Genomic DNA, 26,894 nt, shown 5'->3' on the forward strand with positions numbered 1-26,894 from the left:
TAATTGTGCCTATAACCTGCCTGTATATGCACAGGAGGATTTGCAAATTAGCAATTGCCACTGAAGGAGTAGATCTAGGTGTCACTGGTTTGCTGCTTGTAGAGAACTGTGTACAATGGCAGTCCGAGAGGCAAATAGAGTTTTAGGAATCATTCAGAAAGGAGTTATAAAAAAAGAGAAAATATGATTATGCTGAACTTGCATCCACTTCTTGGATATTACCCACATATCCCATTTTTAAAGGCATATAGTAGAACTAGAAAACATACAGAGAACAGTGACAAGACTGCTCAAAGGTATGCAACGTGTTTTTTGCCATGAGTAATTAAACAGACAAGGATTCATCAGCCTGGAAAAGATATGACTGAAAGAAAATATGACAAGATTTATAAAATCATGAATGTTATGTGAAATAAGAACAGAGAATGATTTTTCTTAAGTCCTCTGCTCACTCTCATCTACTCCTCATACTACTCTACTACTCATACTACATCCTCATACTACTAAACCCTCATCCTCAGTGGGTTACCCTCAATGGGTAACTAAAAAAATCCTGCGTGTCATACTCAAAGCAATTAAATGGGTGTACTTTTCCAACAAAGTGTGATTAAACTATGGAATTCATTGTCATAAGATGCTGAGCAGGCCAAAAGTATGAAGGGTTTGGAAAAGAAACATGGGTACAGCTGTGCATTAAAAGTACTGTAGGTATGTAGCTATAATAGTACAGGGTTTCAACGTTTCCATGGCAATCTTTAGATGAGACTGAAGAAAAGCAGCTTGTTCCTTTCCTTTCATGACACTTTGATTCTAAGCTTACACTCCAGATTCTTGCACATGTAGTACCTTCCTCTGCAGAAATTCACAGAAATCTGTAGGCTGACTTTGTAGTTAATATTAAAAATAAGTGTTCACAATGATTTTCAATAATAAGCCTCACAGACTTACTTTTACTGTGGCAAAATTCTTATTTTTTTCACTTTTGCACGCTAAGCCAAAATGTCTATTTGCTGACTCAGAAATGTCTGTGGAATTTTTAGAGCCTGTATGATTTCAAAAGGGTCCATTTCCTGTGGAGTCCGTCATAATATGCTGTTATAAACATGAATAAATACAAAGCTTGGAACAAGTCTGCAATATCAAGCCAGCACTATGTGTCATTTTCCTGGGGTTTTCCCGTGTAGTGTGACAACATAAGAAAGGCAGTCATTTCCAAAATGGGAAGCAATGCATAAAAAAAAGAAAGTAAAAATGATAAAGCATTGGTCACCTGAGACATAACCAGGATGTTCGTGTTAGTTGACATTCATCACAGAAAGAAAAATGGGGGTCAGCATACCACTCTTTTTATTCTCTGAATTCTTTTAAGGAAGAGTTAAGAATCTTTTCTAGGGACTTTCCAGTATTTCTTTCAATGTCTTCCTATATTTTTTCAGCATTTCCGCATTAGATAGCAATGTACTTTTGTTATTTTAAGAACAATATAATTGAAACGCAGTGAAACAAATTACAGTTCACGGCTCAGAGAGCTCACAATACAAGAACAGAACTGCAACAAGCAGTTGCCCTAGGATGGGGAGGTTGAGAATAAGGGAAATGACAGGAAGTTGTTTTTATGCTGTTTCATGGTTGTTACTGTCCTATTGCCACCAAACTGAAACTATTGGTGAAAGAAGGAGGTGAAAGTGGTTTGAAAGGAAGGTGGAATAAGGGACCAGGAAAACAGCTGCGCACAGGAAGACAATGCAGACACCTGCATTACATTTAATTATCAGGATGGCAGTAGAGAAATGAATGGGGGATGGATACAGATGGCTGCTATACTATGGAATGGCCTTCTGACAGGGTTGTAGTAATACAGTTTAGATGCAGAATGGGGGGCCAAGGAGAGAAGCAGCTCACATGCATTTGGGAAGCTGAGAAGATGAACAAAAATATATAGATATCTGTGGTGAAATCTGAGGGGTCTTTCTTTAATTGTGGTACAAATGTCCTAACTGTTCCTCAGGTTCTGCTCAGTTTTCCAATATATTGTACACACACATGCACATATAAACACTTACTTAAATTGTCTACATGTTCTCAAAGGGAGCAGGTTTTTTCATATGACTTCTGCATGACCTGGTATTTGGATGCTTATGTGGCATACTGTACAGTTCAAGAGTTCAAGTGGCTGAACACCTCATACAAGGCAAAACTAATATGGGTTGGGAACAGGACTGAAAGCAATCTTACTGGGTAGTGACTTTGGGAAGAAACAAGCTGAAGACAGCTTTCGTATTTTATGATCATGGAGTTACCTAGAAAAGATTGTTTTGCTGTTTTAAAAGTATCTATATCATAGGTAAGGTGAAATAAAAGTGAGCATGTGTCAGATAAACAGGTAAATACTACTTTAAAACTACTGGGACAGTGATGCAGCAGGCTTCCTTCTGTATCTCCTGAGCATTTGCCATCTGCTCCACAAACAGTTTGGTCCAGCTAAGACATGCTGCTGTTTTGTCAAGCAGCTGCTTACTTGTTAAGACTCTTTCAGCCAAACAGACTGTATCATCTGATGAAATAAAATGATTTCTAAGGGCTTCAGAAAGATAGCATATACACTGTCTGATTGGTAGGGACTCACCTCAGTTTTAGCTGCTTTTATGCCTGGTACAGAGCTGGGACCTGACTTGCTTTTTCTGTGTCATGGGTAAATACTTCTTATTTGGGGCTGTAGTGTAGGTAGTCTCTGCATATTCTATTTTGCCATATGATTATTTCATTTTTCATGGAGATGTTAATATTCGCAACAGGAGGAAGGACATGCAGAATAGCCTATTGGATCTCCCTCACATACAGATTCGAGTCCCTGTTCCCGATCAAACAGGGCAAGGCCCTGAACGGATGCCTTGTAGATTTCAAGTTTCCAAAACACTCAGTAATTCTCTTGCATTCCTCTTTCCTCCTAAGTAGGAGGAAATCCCCCCAAATCTGAGGCCCTTTCCTCTCCCAAGAGAAGTAGTAGGTCCGTTGCTATTACGGCATTCTGCCCTTGATTATGAAATGGGCAAAGAGAGGTGGGCAATGGGTTGAAAAGAACAGCATTTGCTCTGCACAGATGTTAACTGTGCTGCCAACCCGACTGTGCTGCGGTGACGTGAGGAGGGCTGTTTCTTCCATCAGTTTCTGCTTCCTTCCTTTCACTCCAGCAAGTCACAATGAGGAGGAGAGAAAAACATGAACAAGTTGTTTCCAAATCAACTAAACCTGATCTAATTAGTTACTAGTGCTGGATTTGCCAGAACAAAGAACGTACAAAACGCCCTGTGGGCCACTGCCACAGTCCCTCTAGCCCACCAATCTGTGGCCAGCAGGGACAGTAGTCAACCGTGCAACCCTGGCCATTTTCCTCCCTTGTACTCCCCCTACGGTACCACGGTATAGCAGGTACTGGGGGTGAGAGAAGTACATCACTGCATATTCCTTCGAGTAACTGATCCTGTCTACCTCCTGCCAGCTGGTCACTGTGTACTGTGTAAAGAAGTACTTTCTCTTATCTGTTTTACACTGAACTGCATGTTTCATCAAGTGCCTCATAGCTTTCATACTGTGAACTGAAGAATCGCCGTTCTGTGTTCACTTTATCCATTGCCTTCTTGATTTTGTAAATCTTGCTCAGATTCCCTGCAGCCTTCTCCTCTGAAAAGGAGAAGGATCTTTCTCCTTCTCTCCTCTCTTTCTCCAAACTGAAAATCCTTTATAGTCTGTCCTTTAAGGCATCTGCTCCATCCCTTTCATCATTACCATTGCCCTGTTCCAACTCAGCTACCTGCTTCTTGAGATACAGAGATCCAAACTGCACAGATCAGTTAAGATATGGTCACAACGAAGTTTTATATATAGCAGCAAAACAATGCCCTCTCTCTCTTATTTTCAGTTCCCTTTCTGATGATGCTGAACATTTTGTTGGCTTTTGTCTGGCTGCCACTACACTTTGAGCTGACAATTTCGGAGAGTTGTTAAGGGTGGCTGGTTTGCACCAGTGTCTGATGAACTGCACTAGGACTCTTTATGGGAAGGTACATTACACCCATGGGGGCTGTAATCCCAACAGCCCCAGTGGGACAGAAGATGGGAGTGAGAGCAGTTTGTAGCATCAGCAGTTTATCTGCCAGAATCCTTCCTCGGCATTACTATACAGGATGAGTGCTTCTCTTCCAAAGGGGTTGAGCATCAGCCACTGTGCGCAAGAGGGAGGAATACGCTAGCCTTTTAAGAAAGGAAGCCGTACTGTACTCAGCACTCTCCATTTCAGGGAGCAGAATAAGAAGCAGTTGTTACGTGAGGGCAAATGCTTGATATTTGGGTATCAAAAGTACAGGCCACAAATTCCCATCTTGACAGTCAGATAGTGGCCTTTTGATATAGTAAAGACTTAGAACTCTGGGGCTCGTCTGGAAACTTGCAGCGTTTAGGCATCTGAAGATAAAACCCTCTTCTATTTAGGAGACCTAAATAAGCAGCCTTGGCCTACAGTCCAACAGAGAGAAAGGCTAAGGACTGAGGATAGCCTGGAGATAGGAGAGTGAGAGTTTTACCCTACGCTCTGCCCAGAACTCAGAGTTCACCATTGCATTCAGTAAAGTCAGGTTACCATAACAGTGAGTTATTAACTCCATGTGTTACAAATCAGCATTTCAGCTGCAGAGATTGGACTTAGATTGCAAAAACGAAGCAAACTGTTTCCAAATAAAGCAAATAAAACATAGAATAACAAACAGATAACAGAGATTTTATGTAGAGAAGTTTATTAGTATACTGATAGGAATAACAACATTCTCACAAGCAAATTGTGAGTGGGTATGTAAGCTTCAGTTTTTTCCATTAGCTGGATAACTAACTAGACATACAACTAACTCCTTATACAGCGCAATGGAACTGTGAAATATTATACATTCTTAATAAGTTAATGTTAGGAATAGAAAAAAAAATGCAGTAGAAATGAAATAAATTATCAGCTCTTTTCTTTCTTGTATAGAAATTATTAAATAAATGTCATAGTTAATCACAATAAATAAATACCAAAACCACAGTCTTAGAGATTCTGTAGGCTATATTTCTGTAGTCATAAAGTCACAGTAAACAGCCTAACCACAGGCTGACTGTGACTGAGGAAACTGTTGTTGACACAACATACGAGTGCACTCCGGGGGAGCAGGAGGATTTTTCAATTCGCTGATGTAGTAGCAAAGCAATTAGGCTTAGTGCAAATAAGTTGTCCTGCAAGTGCATAGCACTTAGCCAACCAGTTGTGTTTGGCTGAAGTGGCTTCCAAAGGGTCTTCATTTCCTTTAGCAAACCACTTCTCTTATCCAGTGTCTTCACTTCCAGGGAACAGCATGTCCCACAGACAACTTCGAACATTCTGAGAGACTTCCTTAAATAGATGCAGTTTAAATAAATAAATAAATAAATAAGTGGATATAGTGATCTACAGTTTGCTTAATAACAGCGAGGCAGGAGGTGGTAGGTGGTACACTGCCTGAGAGTTGATTGACGCTTTCCCCAAGATGTTTCTCTCTGTGGAGGAGTGGGAGCAGTTCTGAGATTCTTCTGTCTTGGCTTTTCTTAGAGTGGTGTATCAGTATTGAATTGAGCCCTGTTAAGAGTTGAGAGAAGAAGATAATTTAGAAGGTCCACAGAATGATTATCATTGCTTAGCATTACATGAACAGTTAAGGGTGAGTGGTCTGATTCCAACCCTATTCGCTATTTTGAGGCATAGAGAAAATAAAGACAATGTTTCAGAAGTAATTCCTGAAATCCCAGGGTTTGCATATCTGGGTGCCGAGCTAGGAAACTTCTGTGGCCCGAGTTTCTCCATTTATTCACATCAAAAACTTCATTAACTTGGAAGTATGATTTATTAACACATGGTACTGCAAGCAAGAGGAAGGCGACTTTTTTTAAAGCCTCATTTTTCAACTGGAGCCAAATGCTTCTGTGTGCCTTTGCCTCCAGATGGAGATAACTGGTACTCAAATCTTTACTAGTGGCATATCAGCTCCAGGACCAGCTCTAGGACAGGGACCCCACAGCAGAGCCAGAAAGAGGACCTAATCCTATAATTAAACAACAAGTCTCCTTGTTCTTTAAATCTGAGTAAGAGAAAATGGAAACTATTGCTAAGAAATCCTATAAATTGGCTTTCTGGGGGAGGTTTACCACTCAGCTGCCCTGAGAGTGAATGGGACTTACTTGGCCAAAATTGTCTTTACAATCAGCTGAACCCAGGGAGCGGTGGGCTCCAAACACACTTCTCTGCCATCCTTCAGAGTAGCTCTGCAAAATAAAGAAAGAAGAAAAGTCAAGCACCTACTATGTGGATTTGTTTTATTCTCATAATGTAATACTGCATTTTTACATGTACTGACTTAGTATAAATTCACCTCACCCAGCTCTAGATTAGAACTTGGCCTAATATTTTGTTATATGTGTTCCATAGCTGAGAAAGTAAAATCATACAGAAGTTTTGAGAGTCTGTGTGCCTGCACTTGAATCACTGACACATTCCCAGAAATGTTTCTCCATATATACAGATACAATATCTTTTTTCTTTTGTTTACATTAGTAAAGATTTTTTAAAGAAAGGTTGAAACCTCTGGTACGAAAAGGAGTTTTGATAGCATAAATATTTTAGTCTCTATTCCATGTGCCTCAAGACCAGATTGGTCTCAGCATTTCTGCAAATCCACTCACAGGGATTTTTCTTTCTGAGACTGATACAAAACTGTTTTAGTGGGAGTTTTGCCTACCTAACAAATGCAGGGTTTAATCTAAATTGTTACCTTGTTTATTAAAAACTGACCTGTCCTTGTACTTCATATTCTACCACCTTAGAATAACTATTTAGCATGCCCCATGATAGATAAATAATGATCAGTTCAGCAATATGAAAGGTGATAAAGACTATGAAAAACATGGTGTAATACTTAAATTTTGTTCCTTGTAAGAGTAAGCAGCTCTGGCTAAATCACATCAGCCTGCTAGCTGTCTTACTTCTCAGGAAACATAGAAGTCCCTGCAGCAGCATAGCGCAGAGTATAGTTAAAGAAGAGACAGGCTCTTGCAAGGATGCTTACATGACTTCCACGTTCTTGCAGTGAGGTCCGCTTTGCGTCAGCTTTACACCTTGAATGGATTTAGGGTGGATGAGCTTTGAATGAGTGGTTATGCACTGGCACCGGAGCTCGTTTGCCATCCTTGCCAGGGCCCTACCTTTGAGAAGAAAAGGAAAATTGTAGTTTGAGAGGCATTCTTATCATCAGTATATCTGACATAAAGCATGACTGCTATATTTTAACATTGTTCTGGATTAAAACATTGCTGCCTAAATCCTCACAGTATAAAAATCAGTTGCTTATTTTTAAGAGGAGCCAATATACGTTTAAAAATAAATTCACATGTCTTTAAAACGAAAACATATATTTTATGGCTACTTGTGCTGACCACACTCTACAGTTAGTTGCATCATTCCATATCCGGATTTACAAGTGGGCAACTGTAAAGAAGAGAGTCCTTTATTGTTTCAGTAATTCAAGGCGTGTCTGTGCTTATGTGTTCATATTGTTTACTCTCCCTTCCCAGCTGTATATTACTTGCTTGAGGCAATATAATCACAAATTAATAAATGTGAGATTGTAAACTAGAAAATACCGTCCTTTGTGTAGGAAGGTAAAGAAATATTCAAACACTTTTAAGAAGCAGACACTGCCCTTAGCCAAACTTGCATAAAGTGAAACGTAGTAACAATAAACATTTGCAGTAGCATCCTTAAAATTTTTTCCACAAGGTGTCAGTAACTCAAGGGTAAAACAGTCCAAGGGCTACGTGGTAAATTTCTGACTGAAGAGAAGTTGCTGAAAATATTTCAAAATAAAGTAACTTGCTGAAACGAGTACAAAAGTATCTCTCTGCAAGGACATGCATCCTGGTAGATGCCCAGACAATACTACAGTCCTGTGGGTCTTGGGAAGGAGTTACTTACCTTGAGACACAGCTGCTGAGACCAGGAGAAGAGCCAGGACAGCCACAAGTTTGCCGTTCATGATTAGACAAGAGTTTTCCCCTCGGTTATTTAGCTTTGATTCTTTGGAGCAGTGAGCTCTCTTGTCTCGGAGGATTGCTGATGTCTGAACCGGGTAATCCATGTTGCTTATATAGTGTTTATCCGCAGATGTGTGCACTGCTAGCAAGTAGATTGCGTTAGAGGAATTTCCCACATGCAGCAAAATGACATCACATAACTATTGTGAAACTCCTTCCTAGATGACTGAGGAATTATTTATCCTGCAAATGAACTAATTTATTATTTTATTAAAAGATGTCCATAATATCTGTGCAGTTGAGTTTCTTTTGTAAACTTTTGTAAGTTTTGTGGGTTTTTTAATGCATACTCTTATTTGGTAATAAAACTTTATGATGGTTTTGGTGACATTTCTCTTATAACTTCTTGGTTTTTTTCTTCAGAGTAATACCTGTTTTTCATAGGGATGCCAGATCTATGTTTGAGATATTTGATTTCTTTTCTCTGTTTATGGTGATTGCTTCTACATAAAAGATTTTAAGCAACTGGAGCGAAAACCAGGCAATACTGAAGTCAGCAAAAGCTTTGGCTTTTTTGTTGGGGTCAGGATTTTACCTCAGCATTATTTTGATACTACTGATTTTAATATTTTGTTCTTTTCTTTTTTTCTGTTGAAGTAGCATCTTATGAAGCAAATTAATCTCTAATGTGTTCTGTTCAGCAAAGAAATTGAGGCTACAGTATTCAAAGCTTCCTGGGGGATATAGATATTTAATTATGAGCAGCTTTGAAAATCATTTCTGCATTTTTCATGTCACACATTTTGAGGAATGAAAAATAGAAGAAACTGTATGCAAGCAAAATGCTATGACCTACTCAAAGCAGCTGCTTTTGTTGGCTTTATGTATGTTAAATAATGTTTTCTGTAATCTTTTTCAGTTACAATACTCCTAGGTTTTAACAAAGGGAGATAACATTAAATATTGTGGTGTTTTCTGTTAAGGAGCCTTGCTGCATGAGTGCTGAGTGTTTATCTGCTAGTAGAAATATTATTTTTCAAGGGAAGAATTTCAGGGGAAAACCTGAGATCAAATGCTGATCTGTCGCTTAAACAAAGATTTGCTTTATAACCCATCTGGAGTGCATGTGATTAAGCGAAGCCATTCTGTTTCAGCACTGTTAAATGGCTGTCCTGATCATGATGACTATTGCTGCTTGCCATCTCCAGCTTCACAGCTTAATGTTTCTATGATCTGTGGGTTTATAGAGGTACTTCTCCCAAACTCTAAGGGGGTCTCAAAGGTGCACTGAAACCCAACCTATCTTTAGCCTGTAAAGTATTATAATTTACTCTGCACCATTTGTCATGAGTTTACCTGATAAAAGGGACTCTGTGGTGAAAATTCATATCTCCCATCACTGTATCAGCTGGTCCAAGAAAAGACATTATGAAGTTTGTTTCTTTTACCACTTACTCAATGTCAAGAGTCAACAAAAGATACCAATTCTGACTTGAAATGGTGCTTCTCCTTAGGTCTATGTCATATAGAACATACCTATGAAAAATACCTTTAACTCTTTGAAGGCATGAGAAAGGAGAGGATTTTACCAGATATTGAAGGTTGTGATGTATTGTTTATGTTTTCCTTAAATTAACAGTGTGATTTCGCTGGTGTCAAATTGTAGATGTTGAACTTGTAATCAGCTTACTCTGAATGTGTTTGCTGGTTCTCTTATTTTAGGATCTCTCTCTCTTTCTCTCTGTGTCTATATATAGGTATGCACACACACACATAAACTAACTAAAATTTGATTAGAAATCCCACTTTTGTTATTATTTGCAGCTTTATTTTCTAATTTTGCTGTGTGCTGAAATGTAATTAATGTCCGAGGCAAAAAAAGAAAAATCCCCCTCAAATCCCCAAGTAAAATCAATGACTCCTTACTCTCCTTACCACTAGACTAAGCTACTTCCTGAATGTGGCAGTAACGGAACTGCAGAAATCCCCAGTGTCAAAAGTGAAGCCAAGAGCCTGCTCCACCTACATGATTAACCCTGCCCTTGAGCTAAGAGTAAGTATCACTCTAAGAGAGCTGTATATTTGTAATGAGATAAAAATCCAGTATGTCTTCTAAGAGCTAGAGTTTCTCCTTTATTTACACTTTTTCTTCAACATGACATGCTTTCATTGGGATAATGTGAATGAGATGTAGTAGAAATGGTAGTAGCATAAAAAGGTTGAGACATGAGCACAAGCCCGAAGGCCAGGCACTCCGAAACTCCGTTTCCTGGGAGTGAACAGGCTTCACCCAAGTTCTCCTTGCATCCCTTCAACACGTATGCTTTGCCCAATATCTCATCCGAGCTGCTGCCTGTGGGAACTGCAAATCCATTATCTGATTTTGGCAACATATATATTCCCGTCAGCCATGAAAGATGACTTATGCGAGTGGAATTGCTGCTCCTTCTGTAGGATAACGTCAGTGACTGAGCTGATACTGCTGTGAGCAGAGACCTTCCATACTTACTCCTGTTAAAGCATTCCTGCGTAACCTGCAAAACAAAAGTTATGCAATAATCCAATTACTGAAAGACTGCTGAAAAAAAGGAAGTAAATACTTCCCTTGCCTGCGTTTTAGTCTTAAGGCAGGGGATAGGATGTGTTCTCCGTGCTGCACGATGGAAGCTTTTCTTCTTTTTCATGACTCATTGCCATGTCTAATTAACACAAAAGTCAAAGGAAATCATTTGTGATCTTGGCTATGATCTTTTCAGGTAGCAGGGATGCCCAAAAACAAGTGACACAGTAAGGAGGGTCATGTGTTCTCACCAGGACCACCATAAGGGATGTGGGAGAGCTGAGGTCCAGACTTTTCCTGGTTTAGGTTGCCCCTCTTCCAGATGAATGCTCTAACAACTGGGCTTATAAGGTCAGTCTATGTAATAAAACTAATAATCTCTTTTTTTTGACAGATTTGAACCTCTCGGATGAAAAGTTGCGCACACAAGAAGACCCTAAAGACCCGGGAGCCAAAGCTTTCACTGGAATGTGAGTTCAGCCTTCACAAGGTAGGCTCTATCAGTATCTCTTCTGTGCCCTTTCTACCAACTAAATCATTTTTTTCCCCAGGGAAAAAATCCCACTCTGTCTTCTGAAGTCACTTCCTCTTCCCTGCAAAGTGCTTGCCATTGTCCAGTGATTCCACTTGACCTGTGGAGTGGGGAAGGGGCAAGTACTGGCGGGTTGGGAAAGAATCTCTGCTTCTGTTCAAAAACGGAGCGTGTTGTTATGCAGGCTTTTGTGGAAGTTTCTGATGAGGCAATAGGTAGAAAGCAGAATGTCTCCTAAACATCTGTCTTTTGACTCACTGTGTGTAGGAAGTGGCAACAAAGAAGGAACAAGCACTCAAGCCAGTCTGGGTTTTTTTTCAAACGTGAGTGCCTAAATATAGGTGCCTTAGCCTGATTACAGCAAGTGCTGGACTTTCCTAAATACCTCTGGAATCACAGAACAGAGCTGCTTCTTAATTTATTTGCCTTTTAATTTATATATTTATAAATACAGTATTACAATTATATATTTATATGACTGACGATATATTTTTCTGTGATAATTATTTCAGCTCTGCCTGAAAGCAGTTGTTCTTTGTTGAGGTTTTCAGTTAAACAAAATAATTTTTGTGGGCTAAGTTAAATGTTTCATTTGATCTAATTTGATATGAACAGCCACTTACAATATTTATATTAAATATCTATCAATATTAGTAAGTAAATAATATGTTAATATTAATAGACAATACTAGCAAATATTAACAGGTACTGATTTTAACAAATATGTTTGATATACCTGATATTAACAGACATTCTAAGTCCCACTAGAGATTTTGTAGGGACCAACAGCTACAGTTTTAACTGCTATGTGAAAGCTGCATTCATTCCTTTAGTTGCATTTCCTCTTCTAGTGTTTGGCAGGAAGCATTTTCTTCCCACCCAGACAGTGGGAGTAAGATAACAGAAACGATGGGAGGAAACACGTGATAAATTTTAAGAAGTTTGGCTTGGGAGCTTCCGATTAAATTAGAAGAAAGTGGTTTGTAGACCAAATATATGTCATGTATTTATCTCTGGCTCTTAAAATATCACTGACTGTTATCTTACTGTTTGTTTAAACTACAACCAATGTAGCTTTGTAGAAGTTAGCCTGAATGCTTCCCAGCAGCGGAGGCATGGCAGGTCCCTTCAGGCTGAAACCCCCCTACAAGAAACTGCAGAGGGCTAGGTGTGCTGGGCTTTGTAATGTACCCTCAGTTCTTTAGCTAGCCGTGCCTGTGAGCTGCCATCACAGCAGTAATGGTAATGTAAGGATAGCCTAAACCAGGCAGTACTCGCTAGGAACCGTCTGTGGAGACGCTGTCCGTATTATGTCCATGGATATAATCTGCACACTGAAGTGACCGATGTTAAATATGTGGCAGAGACCAGAGAGTAATGGGAGCAGATGGCTTCTTTGTGCAAAAAGCCCTATATATCAGGTGTGTTTTTTGAACAAGGTATGCACAGAGATGGAGAGTTGCTCTGTAGCACTCAGTAGAAAGTAGTTAGATTGCCTGCCTGGGAAAGAAATGCAAAAATGTCCGGGATAAAAATATAGAGTAGTATTATAAATGAAATCTGGTTTGCATAGAAGCTGTTATATACAAATTTACTAATGCATCGAAACTCAAGCCCCTGGATGGATGAAATCTTACTGTTCAGCAAAACTTGCGGGGTAAGAGTCAGCAAGAAGGAGCAACCAGTGTGTCTGCATACAGATTCAGATCTGGATCCAGATTTGTTCCAGTTGAGGGCTGCAGTGGGGGTCAGTCCCTACTAAAAACTAGACAGTTGTGAGAGTTTCTTACATGTCCTTCTGCAGTCTAATGTTCTGTCTAGCCTATAGCTGTCCTCCAAACCTCAAACCCAACTCTCCCATCCTGGAGCTGAGAGGATCGAACTCCACAAAGCAGTCCTGATATTTTTGCCTATGGTCCTCCACTGCTCTGATCACACAGCTCAGGTCTGGTGATTGCTGGTAGAATCTTCACTTGCTGTTGTCAGAAACTAGTTCTAGATTGCAAGGGATAAACTAGGTGTAGCAAATAGTTAAGAGAAAACATCTTTAACACCATTTGTAATTTAGAAATAATTTGACAGTAAATTCTATGAAAATGAAAACATTAAACCAATGTTTAGTCTCCTAAACAGTCTCCTGGGCACATGAGCATTAACATTTTCCATGATAAATAAGTAAGCTCCCATCCTAGCTAAATCATTTTGCAAAACAGTAAAAACTTGATCTATTATAGCATCAGGTAGAACTAACATGAGAACATTGTGTCTTCCTATCTATATATAGAAACTGCAGCACAATGAGTATCACTTCAGAAATAACACATGTAATTTAGTATCACTAATTTTAGCAGCTTACTTCTGGAAGCCATTATTTTATAGTCATTCGCCTGCCCTGAGGCTGCCAGTGACTTAGGAGCTGCTGATGAGACATAACAAAGCACCTCACAGGAGGTAGGTTAGTTGCCAGTTTTCTGACAGTAGTAAGGAGTCGATGCTTATTTGCTTGCAGCCATGCTGCAGGTGCATCACACTCAAATGCTGCTTAGCTAAAGTCACTTCCGAATGCTCTTCATTTCCTTCGGTCAGTCACATTTTACTTAGTGTTTTGCATGTCAGTGAATGGCACGTCTCACAGACATTTAAATCTCCTCTTAAAAGATTATTTTACAGCTACACTCTCAAAAAATGTATTTTCTTTGTGCACACAGAAAATAGATAAAGCCAACTTTGGTCTTTGTAGAATACATTACTACATCTGTCAGGAGTGCCTGTTGAAGGATCACTGCTGTTTTCTGAAACATGGTTCTTTCATGGAGAAATGGGTGTGAATTCACTTTGTCATGCCTACCCACTTCCCCAGCATCCCACTTCCAAACAGAAGAGCTCTGGGTGTGCCTATCTACTTCTTGTATAGAGCCGCTCCATGCATTGCGGCAACCTTGTTGCCCTTCTCTAAAACTGTCCCAACTCTACTCTGTCTTCTGCGAGGTGGGAGAGCAGAGCTGCACACAGTGTTCCTGATGTGGGTGAATCACGCAGATATACAGTGACGTAATGCAGTTCCGTGGTTTGTTCTTTATTCACGTCTTGGTAACTTCTACCATTAGGGGTTTTTTTGTTTTGGTTTTGAGCTTTGAGGGTTTTTGGACTGCTGAGTCCTGACCTGAAATTTCTATGGTAGGTACTACCTAGCTTAATCCCGAGATCTCTGTTCTGTGTGCTAATGGCCAGCCTAGAATGCCTCATTTTTATATGAATCTAGGAATTTTTTTCCCTATGTGAATCCCTTATGCAACCTTCTGCAGTAAATTTCATGTGTTCTTTTATTACCCACTCAATGAGTCTCATAAAGCCCTTCTGCAGTTCTTCATAGCTGACCCTAATCTTTACTACCCTTCGTTTAGTATCATCAGATTTCAGTTAATGTAGAACTCCATGGTTTCCCTCTACCATGAAAAATGACCTTTATTTTTCCTGCCCTCTATTTCTTATGTGTTAATCTATTATTTATCCATTCTAAGACTTCCTTCTTAGTCCTGCTGTGTAGTTATCTCAGAAGTGTTTGGTGAGGCTTGTGGAAGGATTTCAGAAACCCAATTCAGCTATACTCATCAGGTCTTCCACCTCCACAAGCTTCTTGTCACCTTCAAAGAAGTATAAGAAATGGGTGCACAAAAGAAGACTTCCCTTTAATGAAGCTACTTAGACGCTTCCTCACTGTATGATATTTATTTATGTTGACTGATTTTATTCTTTATATTTCTACTTTAAGTATGGCCATTTAAGTATAACTTAATTTCTTCTCATTGATTATGATCCTTATAGCTCTAATTAACACATCAGTTAAGTTTGAATGGCTTGATCTATCTTGGATATGGTTTTGGAAAGAGAGACAGCAAAGGAAATAGAATTAGCAACAGTCTCAGAAAAAAAGCAAAGGTAGTAACATAGCAGGAGGGGATCTGTTGCCTAGCATTTTCATCAGGAAATTTTTCTTTTGATCCATGAAAAACTCCAAGGCATATTTTCCCTTGACCTTTATTCGATTTGTGACTCAGTATTGTCGCTGGCCTGTAAAGGGGGGAGGTACAAAGTGAATGGTTAAGAAACTTGCTAATGGAACCATTACTGTTAGCAGGAACTGAGAGATCAACAGTTAGGAATTTGTGCTCACTTGTGCAAATCTATTAATGACCTATTTTTTCTGTATCAATCATCCAACTGACAGATGTACAGAGAAAAAAAAATCCTGTGTTTACAGCTTTGCTCCAACAGAATGGACATACGTGTACATCCAACTTCAGGACAGTTGAGATCTGACTCTCCCCATTTACACCAGTGAAAGATAATTAACTTAGAAATGTCAGCTGTAGCTCTAAATTATATATGGAAAGAGAAAATGAGTCTTTGAGAGTTTGATTTTTAGAACTGTCAAACACTCACAGAATCTGCCATCTTCTTAACAGATGTGTGTGTGCGTGGTACACATGGTCCTTTGGGTGCCTTAACTCACAGGGACTGTATTAGAGCCAGGAAATGATTTTAATCCCATGACTGGTCCTCAGTCATTTAACAATATTGATTAAGAGAGAGCTGTTGGAAAGAATTACTAATGCCTGCAGAGGGAGAGCATTTTTCATGCCAAGATGTTACACAGTTGTCCTTTTTAAAGAGCTTTGCCTGAAGCTGGCCTAATAACGAATACACAGCTTACTTGGCCGAAATAGCCGTCACAGTCAGCCAGAGCCACGGAACAGTGGGTTCCAGGCACACTTGTCTGCCGTCTTTTGGAGTAGCTTTGCAAAGAAAGAAAATAAAAAAGTTAAGGTAGATGGATCCTTCCTACTCTCCTAACATTTTTTATATATCTTAGATATTTGGCAATAAAATAAATGGAGGAGCTGGTCCAAACTTTTGTTTATCTAGGTTGCTTTATGTTTTCTAACTAGTAGTTCTGTGAGTACTAAGGGAACACGGTTTCATGTGAGTCTATGTCCTATAGTTTGATTACAAACCACAAATGGATTTTTTTCTATACCTGGGCATTTATAATTTTTTTCTTCAATGTAAACTGTAAAATAATGTAAGAACTTATGGTGCAACTTTTTCCCATGAATCTAGTGGAATTTTTATACAGTTTCTCTCCTCTCTCTGGCCATAGTTTAGCAAATCTTTTAGGAACTTTATTATCTTGGAGACTTCTTTCTTTTTATCAAACCTGGCTGAAATTACTGATTACTGGTGAGATACAAGTGGACAACATGCACAATTCTGCGCAGAGGGTTGGATCACACAAGTATTGTTTGCTTATGAAACCATAGTGAAAACAAAAAAACCCTGAAAGCCCCCTTCCTCCATTTATGAATGTGCATTCATTCAAGCAATTCGACAATTTCCTGCTATGATTTTATATGTGTGCAGACTTACAATGTTTTTTACTTTGTGCCCACATGGATTTTACAGTTTCTGTTAAAGTCCCACACCAACACATCTTCTCTCAAGAAAATGCTCAGTATGGAATTTTGACATAAGGAATAACTTGCAGCATTTCAAAACTTCGCCACGTGTAGAGGAAGTTAATAGAAATTACTTGAATTCATGTTAGTGGGGTCAGCATTGTATCTTTGATTGTTCATTGAACAGATTATTAATTATTTCCCAGATGTGTGTAGGGGGAGCTAATTCTGTCCTCTGGCATTGGTCATAATTAAGGTATTGACATAGAGAGACTTTTAAAATTGTGTCTGGAGGCGGCTAGTAACATTGTCAGGAAACTAGCTAGTTCCTTCAGATAAAAGGCTAATTTTATATTTAGCATTTATTGAGGCATCACAGGGAATACGTAATTCCATCCAAATGCGAAGTCATTTTCTTCTGGTAAAAGAAAAGTGGTATTTTGCAGAAGTACTCGCGTTTTCCACATTTTTGCAGTGAGGTCCACCTCGATTTAGTTTAACATTCTGAATGGCCTTGGGAGGGGTGAACTTGGAATGAGTGTTATGCACAGGCACTGGAAGTCATTTTCCCATGTCTTTGCCAAGGCCTTACCTGTGAAAGAAAAATGCAGTTATGGCTGGTTAAATGGATCCTATCAATTTTTTGAACCTATGATGCAAAGAACACCACTACTTTCTGCCAATCCTGTTTTTATGAATTATAGGCAGAATGATTTTCCGAAGACTTTCAGATAAAAGAATTACCTGAATCTGCACAGCAACAGAAGTTTAATTTTCAGAGCTGCTGGTATGCCGATGCATTTAAAATTACATTTGCATCTCTTGTTTAAGTGAAAATGTGTACATGTTTTCGTAGTGCACTTGTGCCTGGCCAGATTCTGCACCTAAATTAAATCACTTTAAAATGTAGATTAACATCGTCAGCTATGTCCACATATTCCTTATTAGTTTCTGCCGTGATCATCTGTTATGTTGTTTAGTCTCTCCTCCCAACTGCCTAGTTCTTGCTTTTAGGAAGCACTGTCCTTGGCCTGCCTACCAAGAGTAAAAGCACAAATAGGAAAAAGTTGTCATTCAGAAAGGAAGAGATACATGGATACGTTTAGAAAAAGCATGCTGTATACAGTGAAACATTTCTTAAAATATAGGTCTAGGCATACATTAAATATCACTGTCCTGACAGAAGTGGATTTTTCCCCCAGAAATTGCCACAGCATCCCAACACATGCTAATACAAACACTGCTTTTTACTTACGAATGACAAAGTTTATTGAAAATTCAGATCACTTGCAAAAAAATAGACATTAACATAGCATAAGTCCACTTGAATTTGTTGTTATATATATATTCGTTAGTCATGAGAGCGTTAAGAAATCATTGCCTTACATTCTGACACAGCCATTAAGACCAGAGAAAGAACAAAGGTGACTACAACAAATTTGCTGTCCATTATTGTGCAGAAGTTTTCTTCTTGACTCTTCTGCTCTGGTCCTGTTTCACATCTAGCTTTATATCAGAAGGTGTACTCCTGCCAGCCTAAATACTAAACAAGTACACTCGAACACATTATGCGGATTCTGTACAAGGAAGTTTCCTAATACGTGAGACTATTGCATAACAAATCAAAATCTCTGTGTAGTCCATTCAATAGCACTTTGGAATTCCGTAACTTACCTTTGCTGCTGTGTTTTCTCAAATATTTCTTTATATTCTTTTGTATTACTGTTCTTGACATTCTGTTTGAACTTCTGTGTGGGACATGTTAGTTTTAAACAGTAATGCTAACCTTGCACTTTGAATTCAATACAGCATAACTAGATCCCCCAAAACCCAAAATAGAGGCTTATTTTCTCCCTGAATTCAGCAGAAACTCCTGTTGAATTCTTTGCATTGTATTTAAATGCTTTGAGCAAAAACTTTGAGCCAATGGAAATTAATGATACATTTTCATCCCAGTATTGTGGACTGTATTTTGATATGCCTCTGATAAAGGGGTTTATCCAGTGTCTTGTGAAGGCAAAATGTCATTAGTTGTTATTGTTCTGTGAAAGGATTTTGGCTATAATTTTCAATTTAGCCAAAGGGATTTAGATACTTCATTCTATACTGCTTTGAAAAGCTTCTGTACTCACTGAACAGGAAAAGATGAACTTAAAATGATTTAGGCACTGTCTCCTAAGTTGCTTAAGTCCTTTTGAAAATTTCATTAGTTCTGACTTTGAAGAGAATGTATTTAACAAGAAGAACTGTAATACCACCTGATTAAAATAAGCACCTGGGGAGCTGTCTGTTTTTCTTTCTAACTACATTCAGCTAGAATAATCATGGGTATTTAAAACAGAAGGTAAACAAATGTCGGATAGAAGTGAAATACCTCTTGAATCTTTCCTGTAAAGAATCCCTTTATAGAATGTGTACTGTTTATCCCTTGGGAGACTGAGAAACTCATGTCTTTTCTGGGGTGTAAAAAAGGTGGTATCAGGGAAAGACATACTGCATCAAATTCTCATTTGGTAAAAGATGATGTCCTTTGAAAGTAATTTTAGTATGTTTCTAAGATTATTAAGAGAGGAATTTGGTTTTGAAAATAAGGGCCCTACTAAACTGGAGCCCTGATGTTGTATGTAGGGGAAATTGTAGTTTATCCTGGATAGATAGTTTCTAGCTTTTTCTAACTGGGGAGCAGAACAAGAGCGCTTATGATACATTAATTCATTAGGATTGGAATGGTTTTTAACTAAGTGGAACTAATTTTTATGACTCTGACACATCTGCTAAGTGTGTAAGTTTAAGTAAACAAAGATGAAATATTACTATAACAAATACAAATTCAGGTGTGTTAACTCAGTAGCCAGTATGGTACCCTGAATTCATTGTGAGCTCATATATAGCACATATAGTTAAATAATGAAAATGTAAATTAGTTTAAAGATAAAAAGGAAGTTAAAAATGGCTTTTTAGAGTTCTCCAGTGTGGTAGAAGATTAACTATTCATTTTGTTTCTGATTTTAATAACAAAAGCTTAGAGAAGATTGTTTTTTTCACGTCATTTCATTTCCTTGGTCAGAGATACCATCCTAACTGATGTAACAAAGTAACATTTTAAGAAATAACCATGAATAGCACTTCACTAAGCAATTACTATGAAGAAAAATTTGTGTTCTGTAGCCTGTAGTGGAGGTCTTATTTCTCTGTCACTCCTGTTGTGATATGACTAAAGCAGAGGGGTTATAATAAACTGTATATAATGAATATAATAAACTGTACCCTACAATCTGGTGTGAGTGTATAAAGCTGTTTGGTTTCCGAAGTCCCATATCACAACATGAAAACATAGGCCAGTTGACTGACTTTTATTTTGATGACCCTGCAAGAGTAAGCAGCAGAGTGAGGAAGGGGCTGTTTCCAGGCCAGGCCTGATAACAGTTTGGTAGGAACTTTGCTGCTTTGAAGGAACACCAGTCAGTTGCTGTATCATTTAGTTTCTTAACAAGATTACTGCCATCAGATTAAAACAACCTGAGAAATGTGCTCTATCTTGACAATGTAACCTCTCGTTTACCTCATCTGGTTATTGTTTCATATCTCTTCAGGTATTAGTGTTCAGTTACAGAAATAATGATCAGCAAGAGAAAAGCATTCTTGATGGAATTATTCTCCAAAACTCTAAGAGTTGATTAAGCACAGTTATACTCAGAGCTGTCCAGGATGTAATCATGTCGAAAGCTAGTTTGTACCGTTTGCCCAGAGCTTTGAGCAAGAAGTGTTGCAGAGTTGCTGAGGCAGGAAGAGAAAGAATGTCTTTGCTGTTGGAAGAGAATTTTTCATACAGATATGGAGAAAACCTTCAGAGTTCACTGCCCGTCAGATCTTTTTCTTTAGCCCTTTCATCTGATTTCCCATGACATTTTCATTCACAACTCTCTATCTTTGTGATAACGTGACTTCATAAATTGATTCTCCAGATTTTCGCTATATGTGATCAGTGCTGTGGTTTCTTTGCAATACAGGAATTTATGCTAGAACAGGATACCACTAGTCTTACTACACAGACTTCTTTTGGGATGAAGGTAAAAGTTTTCTGTTTAACAAACAAGTTGCTGTTTCCAAAGGATGTGAAGGAAGGATGTACAAACTATACACTTACACTTGTAGATATCTCTTCTAAGACCTAAGTTCTCACAGAGGTGATGCCACTGATCTGCCATTCCCAGAAATCTGCAAAAACCGGAGGAGGGGAATATTTTGAATGATGAGTTACAGCTCAAAAGTATCTCACCTGATATAACAGCAGGTGATTTCAAACACTGAGATGGTACTGGACTGTAAAATCATCTTAATGCACAGTCATTTTTACCCTGATAATGCAGTGACAAGACATCTATGTACCATCTGTACCTTTTGAAGACCTGCACATTTAGATGCTTAGCAGAGCCCACCGTAGGATTTGGATGGACACAGGCTGTAGCAACAAACGCAGGAAAAAAGTAAGCTGAATTTAGTGAGAGGGAACATGGCTGGACCGAAATACTGTGCGTGCACTAAATTTTGTCTTCTAGTACAGGTACAGTTCTGTTTCCCTTGACCACATACTGGCTTGAATTTGGCTGCACGTTTCATGTTTCTCTCTTTTATACTACTGATAGGAAGGAGGTAGTTAAAGCCAACTGGTTGACTTCTAAGTGTCTCAACTTAAAAATATTTTGCCTGGAGAGTTACTCATTTCATAGAATCCAAGTTCAACTTTGAAGAGAAAAAGGTGGCAAAAGAAGAGGCAACACAGAAGTTCAACCCACATTTGACAAAGGTATTCATCAAGTCAGAAAAGTGGCAATGCTTCTCTTAGTTTGTGGTGGGTGTCTGAGGGCACCGAAACGTGTTTTTGGAAGTGTGAGGATTAGTAGTATGTTCCTAAGAAAGGTATCCTGTGAGTGCATGTAGAATAGAAATACAGTATTTAATTATTTCAAGCCAACGTCTGAATCGTTTCACTCTAGTGAGTGAGAACCTATGGAGAAAAGAAGAGACATGATTCAGCTGCCGTGCAGGCAGATGTCCTGGCTGGCGTCCTGGGAGCACAGCCATCTGTCCATTTTGGAAAGAAGCATTTATGACAAGAGCCCTTGGCCCTGATTTAGCTCCCAGTAACATGACTGGGATGCTACTGGTGAAAAAGGTTATGCACTTAGTGTATACATCCATGTAGCACTGAAATCAGTGCCCATCCTATAGATATACACACATGCTTTATGGATGTGCATGTAAAGTGGGTCCGTCTGTGGTTCTTTCCCACTTCTGCCCATTCTTGCCTGGTATTTCTGACATGCTTGCCTCTGAATTAGATTTCTGAATGAAGCCAGCTTGTAAAAATCAGTCAGAACCCAGCAAGTCCTCCTATTTTAAGACAAGTCCAAACAACACCTGGCCCCTTGAGAAATTTTGCCCTCTACATTCTGAGGATGAGATCTGGCAGTCTGCCTAATGCAATGCTATGGGACAGCGGCAGAGGTGGGGCTGAGGGGCAAAGTGTGCTTGGCATAGTTGTCATATTGCACAAAAGACTGCTCAAGCAATAGCAGAAACTCGCTCTTTATCTTCTTGCACCACGAGCAAACATATCTGCTTGCACAGAATATGAGGAGGCTCCCTATTGGAAGAAAAACAAGTACCAGAAGATGTGCTCAACTTTCTCATTTTCTCGAGTGTTTGCTGCTTGCGTTTCAACTGTATCTTTGCATCACTGTGTCACAGACACATGGCTGTAGAATCTGAACTCAGTTTCTTAGGATTTCTCCTGATGTAGTCCTCCCTCCCCTCTAGAGATAGGGAGGATGCTTAGTGACTTCCTTAATGTCTGTCAGGTATCCCTGGATACTTGAAGTTAATGAAAAAGCTTGTTTAGTGCCAAATTCTCAGGTGATGTTCTGCCTGAGCACCACCACTGCTATAGCCTGGGAATTTCTGTGACTAACTGTTATTTATTCATCACTTTGTGAATTTTTTTGGCACTCAAGATTATTATCAGTGACAGTTCAAGAACGATCACCCAGACCACTGAAAACACTGAATCTGGCAGAAAAAGAGGAAGCAAGTCAGTCACTTTCCTTTACATTTCTTCCTACTGAAAATCATCTGTATTCATTGGAGGCAAGCAGCTGCTGTGATAATGAGCTGTCCGTACAACTCAGCTGCCACTTGCCCTTGTAAGACCCATTCGAGAGACACAAAATGAGAAAAAATGCGTCCTCTTTTTAATTCTTTATTTAAATAAGGAAATTAATAACATACAATATGGAAATAAAAACACTGCAACAAACATTTCTTAGGCACATGAACATCAATGTTTTCCATAAATAAATAAATAAATAAATAAATAAAACCCACTACATTCTTATGCAAAAGTATAACTTAAGTAATTAATATCAGAGAAACAATATTAAACATCTAATAAAATCCAAATAAATAAATAAATAAAGTTGTGCTTTTCTAAACCAAAGTATAGCATTAAAATATGTATTCAAACCTTCCTAACATTGGTTCATAGTAACTTGAAAACGATGACACAAAAACTAATGCCTCATGAATTTTTGCTTTCTAACTCTGAGAACCAGCATCTTCTGGTCAGTAGTCCACTCTCTGAATGATGGTGACCTAGGTGCAGTTGATGCTGCCTATCTGTGCATACTAGGAGAGAAGTCATTCTCTCTCACCAAGTCACTGGTCTGTTGCTAATCTAAAAAGGAGGGTGTCATTTAGCAAAAACTGTGCTGAGAGTGCACTGCGCTAATATAGCTGTGTTTAGCAGAAATGACTTCAGAGTTATCTCACTCTTAATAAGACATTTTTCCGTCTGCATTTTCAAGTTTAAGTGGTTTCTCTCTCACACAATGAGAACTCTTAAAAAGACTTGAAGTACTGCTTTCAAATAAGTACGCAAACAGGGAATGAATACTATCCAGAAGCTGTTTAAAGTGTTAACGTAGGAGGTAGGAGGAGGTCAGTTGCCAGAAGCTTGATTGCTATGTCTCCCGTTTTGCCTTCATGGAGGAGGTAGGACATTTTTCTTCTTTGCCTTAGGACACTGACTCAGTGTTGTCATTTGCCCTGCAAAGAAAGAGACAATTAAAACTTGCCCATGGAGCTGCTATCACTCACTACAGTCAGGTGAAATCAGCAGCTAAGGGTTTGTGCTTCTGTGTCCAAACCCCTTAAAAGCTGTTACTGAACCCAGGGGAAGCTGATACATTCTCACCTTTCTGCAAGTATTCAGTAACTCAGTGCGCTTCTGTGGTTTGATGCCTCAGTTACTGTTGGGCCTAATTTCTCCCTCACTCATCTAAATGCTATTAATTCAGAAAGAGTTATTCTTGTTTTAAACCACTGCAAACAAGAGTAAAACCAGTCAGTTAATGCCTGAATTTCAAAAGAGCTGAGCACCTGAGCTGTAGGTTTTCAGTATGCTTCTGCCTCACCAGAGATGGAGCTGACATTTACAGAGGGTGTGTGGTCCAGTAGGAGATTGAACCTAATGCTATAATTAAAGCTCAACGCAGTCACAATATGTGTCCCAGTGAAGAGATAAAGTGAACAGAAAGGATAGCAACTGCCCTGAGGAGACAGAGTTTTTGAATAATTTATGCTGTGCATGTTTGCTACCTCTTTTATAGTATTATTCTTTCAAATAATCAGTTCTCATTGCGAACAAAAGACTCACTTGTCCAAAATTGCCTTGATGATCAGCTTCACCCACGGAGCAGTGGGTTCCAAACACACTTCTCTGCCGTCTTTCAGAGTAGCTCTGCACCAGAGAGAAAAAAAGGAAGGCAAAAGATCAACTTGGTGAATTCCAAGGCAATTCTCCTTTTCTCCTGACATCATCGCACTTTTCTTAGTTTATGCCAGGATAGCAGGTGTACACTGATATGTTCTCTTTTACGTTAAGCTGTCTCAACTGGAACTGTAGCCTAATATATAGTTTCTTAAATTATTTCATATCTTCTTATGTCAGCTTGCATTAAATCACTTGCAAGATTCTCTATGGTTTCAAAATTGCTGGAATCTTCACATAGTTTTGTTTGTATTCATAATGGATTTTAACTGAGGGGTAAATTTTTCTGTTTTCACTCAGAAACTATACTGGCTCTCCCATAGGAATTTTTTCACAGTAAGACTTCAGGAATTGTGACTTGATTTTATGATTTGCAGGCTATTGGAATTTTCTTCATTCACTTAGGTAGAAGTGCATTCATTTTTTGGCCTAGTTCATTAAAATTCATGTTTTATTCACTTCATCAGCACAGCTCAGTGTGTTTAATTCTCCTCTCTTATGCTGGTGAGATTCAGAATTTTAGAAAGTTTAAGGTTTAAGTTGACATCTTGCATTGGGTATTCAAAAGGTAAATGTGGAGATTGGCAAAAATGTCCTTTAACAGGTGAAGAAACATTTGTAGGAGCAGAGCAATGACTGTTACCGTTCTGGATTCTGAGTCGCCGGGCCTACTAGCTTGTGACATCTTTCAGAGAATAACCCCATTAACACTAATGTAAAAGCTGTTTCCTTCTCTTTAAGAAACAGAGAGAATATTGCAAAAGTACTTACATGACTTCAACGTTCTGGCAGTGTGGTCCACTTGGGGTGAGGTTCACATTCTGAATGAACTTGGGATGGATGAATTTGGAATGGGTGCTTATGCACTGGCATCGAAGTTCAATCCCTGAACGTGCCAGGGCTTTACCTGTAAAACAGGAATAGCAAATAACAAAAAAAAATGGTAGATATTACAGTATTAGTAGTCATAATTCTCTTTTTTAGGAGCCTGAGGACTTGAAAAATTGGCCTTCACTCATTCTTTTAGGTTACCTAATAACAGTACCTATCCAAAAATGACTGCTACAGCAGCTAGTGGTTTAGAGAAATTCAATGCCAGCAGTTGTAGAACTATGTTTTTATATGGCCAATCTCTGCTGCGCCAGATTGTATGTGGACTTACATCCTTTCATCTGAAAATAAGATCTGACCACCAGTTCTTTTAATATTTGGGGCAAAAAATTATTTGATGCACTTTTAAGAAAGCACAATATCTCTCCGTGTCAGCACTCACACTAGCAATTAGTCATGAAAGTTTTAGGAAGGACTTTACCTTTTGCTCCAACCACGGAGATCAGGAGAAGAGTCAGAACAGCGGCAACAACCTTCCCCTTCATGATGGTGCAAGAATTTTTCTCCCTTGCGTCTCTTGGCTCTGGTCGTATGGAGAGGTGAGCTCCTGTAGCCCAGAGGGTGGCTGATGCCTGTGCTCTGGGACCTACCTTGCTTATATACCGACTTGGCCTCCTGCCTGTGCTCCTGCATTGCATGTGGGTAAAACCAATGGAAACTCCTGAACGTGTAAGATGCTACCATGAAATGAGTCACACTCAAGTGGGTAAACCCCTCTCCCTAGATGACCATGAAATTGATTTTCATTAACAGAGAACTCTTTATTAATTAAAGAAATATAAAAACATAAAATACGTGTAGTATTGCCCTGTGGTTAGCTTCATGGAATGTAGAGATTTTTGTATAAATCATTTTCTTAAGTATTGTGATTATTGTGATTATTTTCTTCTGTACCGTCATACTTTTTTCTATTATTATTATGTTATGTTTTATGACTTTCCAGTTCTGGTGGAAGGCATATGATCTGTGACATTCCATCTGTGTTTCTTTGGGTTTTTTTCTCTTTTTTTTTTTAAGAACTGGTAGAACTATGAACTAGTATCATTTTGTGGAAATGATGGATACTAGAACTGCTAGATGTCTAGGAATGTGTAAGAAAAGGTCAAGTGTATATAATACTTATCTCTAGTATTCTCCTACTCTAAGCCTAGTTTCGTTTGATACCCCCTAGTTCTTTGTTGGGGAAAGAGAGTGAGCAATCAGTCCTTATCCCTCATCTCCATCCCCTTCATAATTTTATAGACCTCTATCACATCTCCCTCGGATTACCTGTTTTTACAAAATGTTGTCCTGTTGCCTGGTAGGAGCATGGTTTGATTGTTCATTCTTATCTCTGGACTTGTTTTTCCAGCAAACTATTACCATGAACAGCAAACATTTTACAGAAATGTAAATAAGTGTATCAATGGAAGTGCATACATACAGAAAGAAAATGGAAGTATGAATTTCCATTGCCCCTGGAGTGTAGAACTCTCTTTTCCAAACAAACAAAATAAACTGTTCTTTCCCTTTAATTTCAGAAGTGTAATGATTGCTTCT

The 26,894-nt window shown here is 38.8% G+C and overlaps 3 protein-coding genes across 4 annotated transcripts in view; 1 reads left to right on the forward strand and 2 right to left on the reverse strand.

Annotated features, from left to right (window-relative positions):
• RASSF6 (Ras association domain family member 6) overlaps window positions 1-26,894 on the forward strand; it is a 150,637-nt gene that overhangs the window by 70,316 nt on the left and 53,427 nt on the right. For both annotated transcript variants that reach the window (XM_064510410.1, XM_064510409.1), the window contains exons 3-4: window positions 10,030-10,141; window positions 11,043-11,138. The gene's annotated coding sequence lies outside the window, so the exon portion shown is untranslated. The remainder of the gene's footprint in view (window positions 1-10,029; window positions 10,142-11,042; window positions 11,139-26,894) is intronic.
• On the reverse strand, window positions 4,783-8,280 carry LOC112988276 (interleukin-8-like). The gene is made up of 4 exons (XM_026108668.2): window positions 8,030-8,280; window positions 7,125-7,260; window positions 6,241-6,324; window positions 4,783-5,641 (listed from the first exon to the last, which is right to left on the reverse strand). Exons 1-4 carry the CDS (start codon window positions 8,190-8,192, stop codon window positions 5,611-5,613), a joined length of 414 nt encoding a protein of 137 aa, XP_025964453.2. The 5' UTR covers window positions 8,193-8,280; the 3' UTR covers window positions 4,783-5,610.
• Window positions 23,022-25,840, reverse strand: LOC112988277 (interleukin-8-like). Its single transcript, XM_026108669.2, has 4 exons — window positions 25,777-25,840; window positions 25,236-25,371; window positions 24,351-24,434; window positions 23,022-23,740 (listed from the first exon to the last, which is right to left on the reverse strand). Exons 1-4 carry the CDS (start codon window positions 25,838-25,840, stop codon window positions 23,710-23,712), a joined length of 315 nt encoding a protein of 104 aa, XP_025964454.2. The 3' UTR covers window positions 23,022-23,709.

The sequence above is a fragment of the Dromaius novaehollandiae genome, chromosome 4 (genome assembly GCF_036370855.1).
Source record: "Dromaius novaehollandiae isolate bDroNov1 chromosome 4, bDroNov1.hap1, whole genome shotgun sequence".
Classification (NCBI taxonomy): Eukaryota; Metazoa; Chordata; class Aves; order Casuariiformes; family Dromaiidae; genus Dromaius; species Dromaius novaehollandiae.

Excerpts from the sequence above, each read along its gene's own strand:
- LOC112988277 (XM_026108669.2), bottom strand. The coding sequence starts at position 25,840 with ATGAAGGGGAAGGTTGTTGCCGCTGTTCTGACTCTTCTCCTGATCTCC. Across the intron at positions 25,372-25,776 it reads CTCCGTGGTTGGAGCAAAAG|GTAAAGCCCTGGCACGTTCA; the intron begins GTAAAGTCCTTC and ends CCTGTTTTACAG. Across the intron at positions 24,435-25,235 it reads TGCCAGAACGTTGAAGTCAT|AGCTACTCTGAAAGACGGCA; the intron begins GTAAGTACTTTT and ends TCTCTGGTGCAG.
- LOC112988276 (XM_026108668.2), bottom strand. The coding sequence starts at position 8,192 with ATGGATTACCCGGTTCAGACATCAGCAATCCTCCGAGACAAGAGAGCT. Across the intron at positions 7,261-8,029 it reads CTCAGCAGCTGTGTCTCAAG|GTAGGGCCCTGGCAAGGATG; the intron begins GTAAGTAACTCC and ends TTCTTCTCAAAG. Across the intron at positions 5,642-6,240 it reads GTAAAGACAATTTTGGCCAA|GGCTCAATTCAATACTGATA; the intron begins GTAAGTCCCATT and ends AACTCTTAACAG.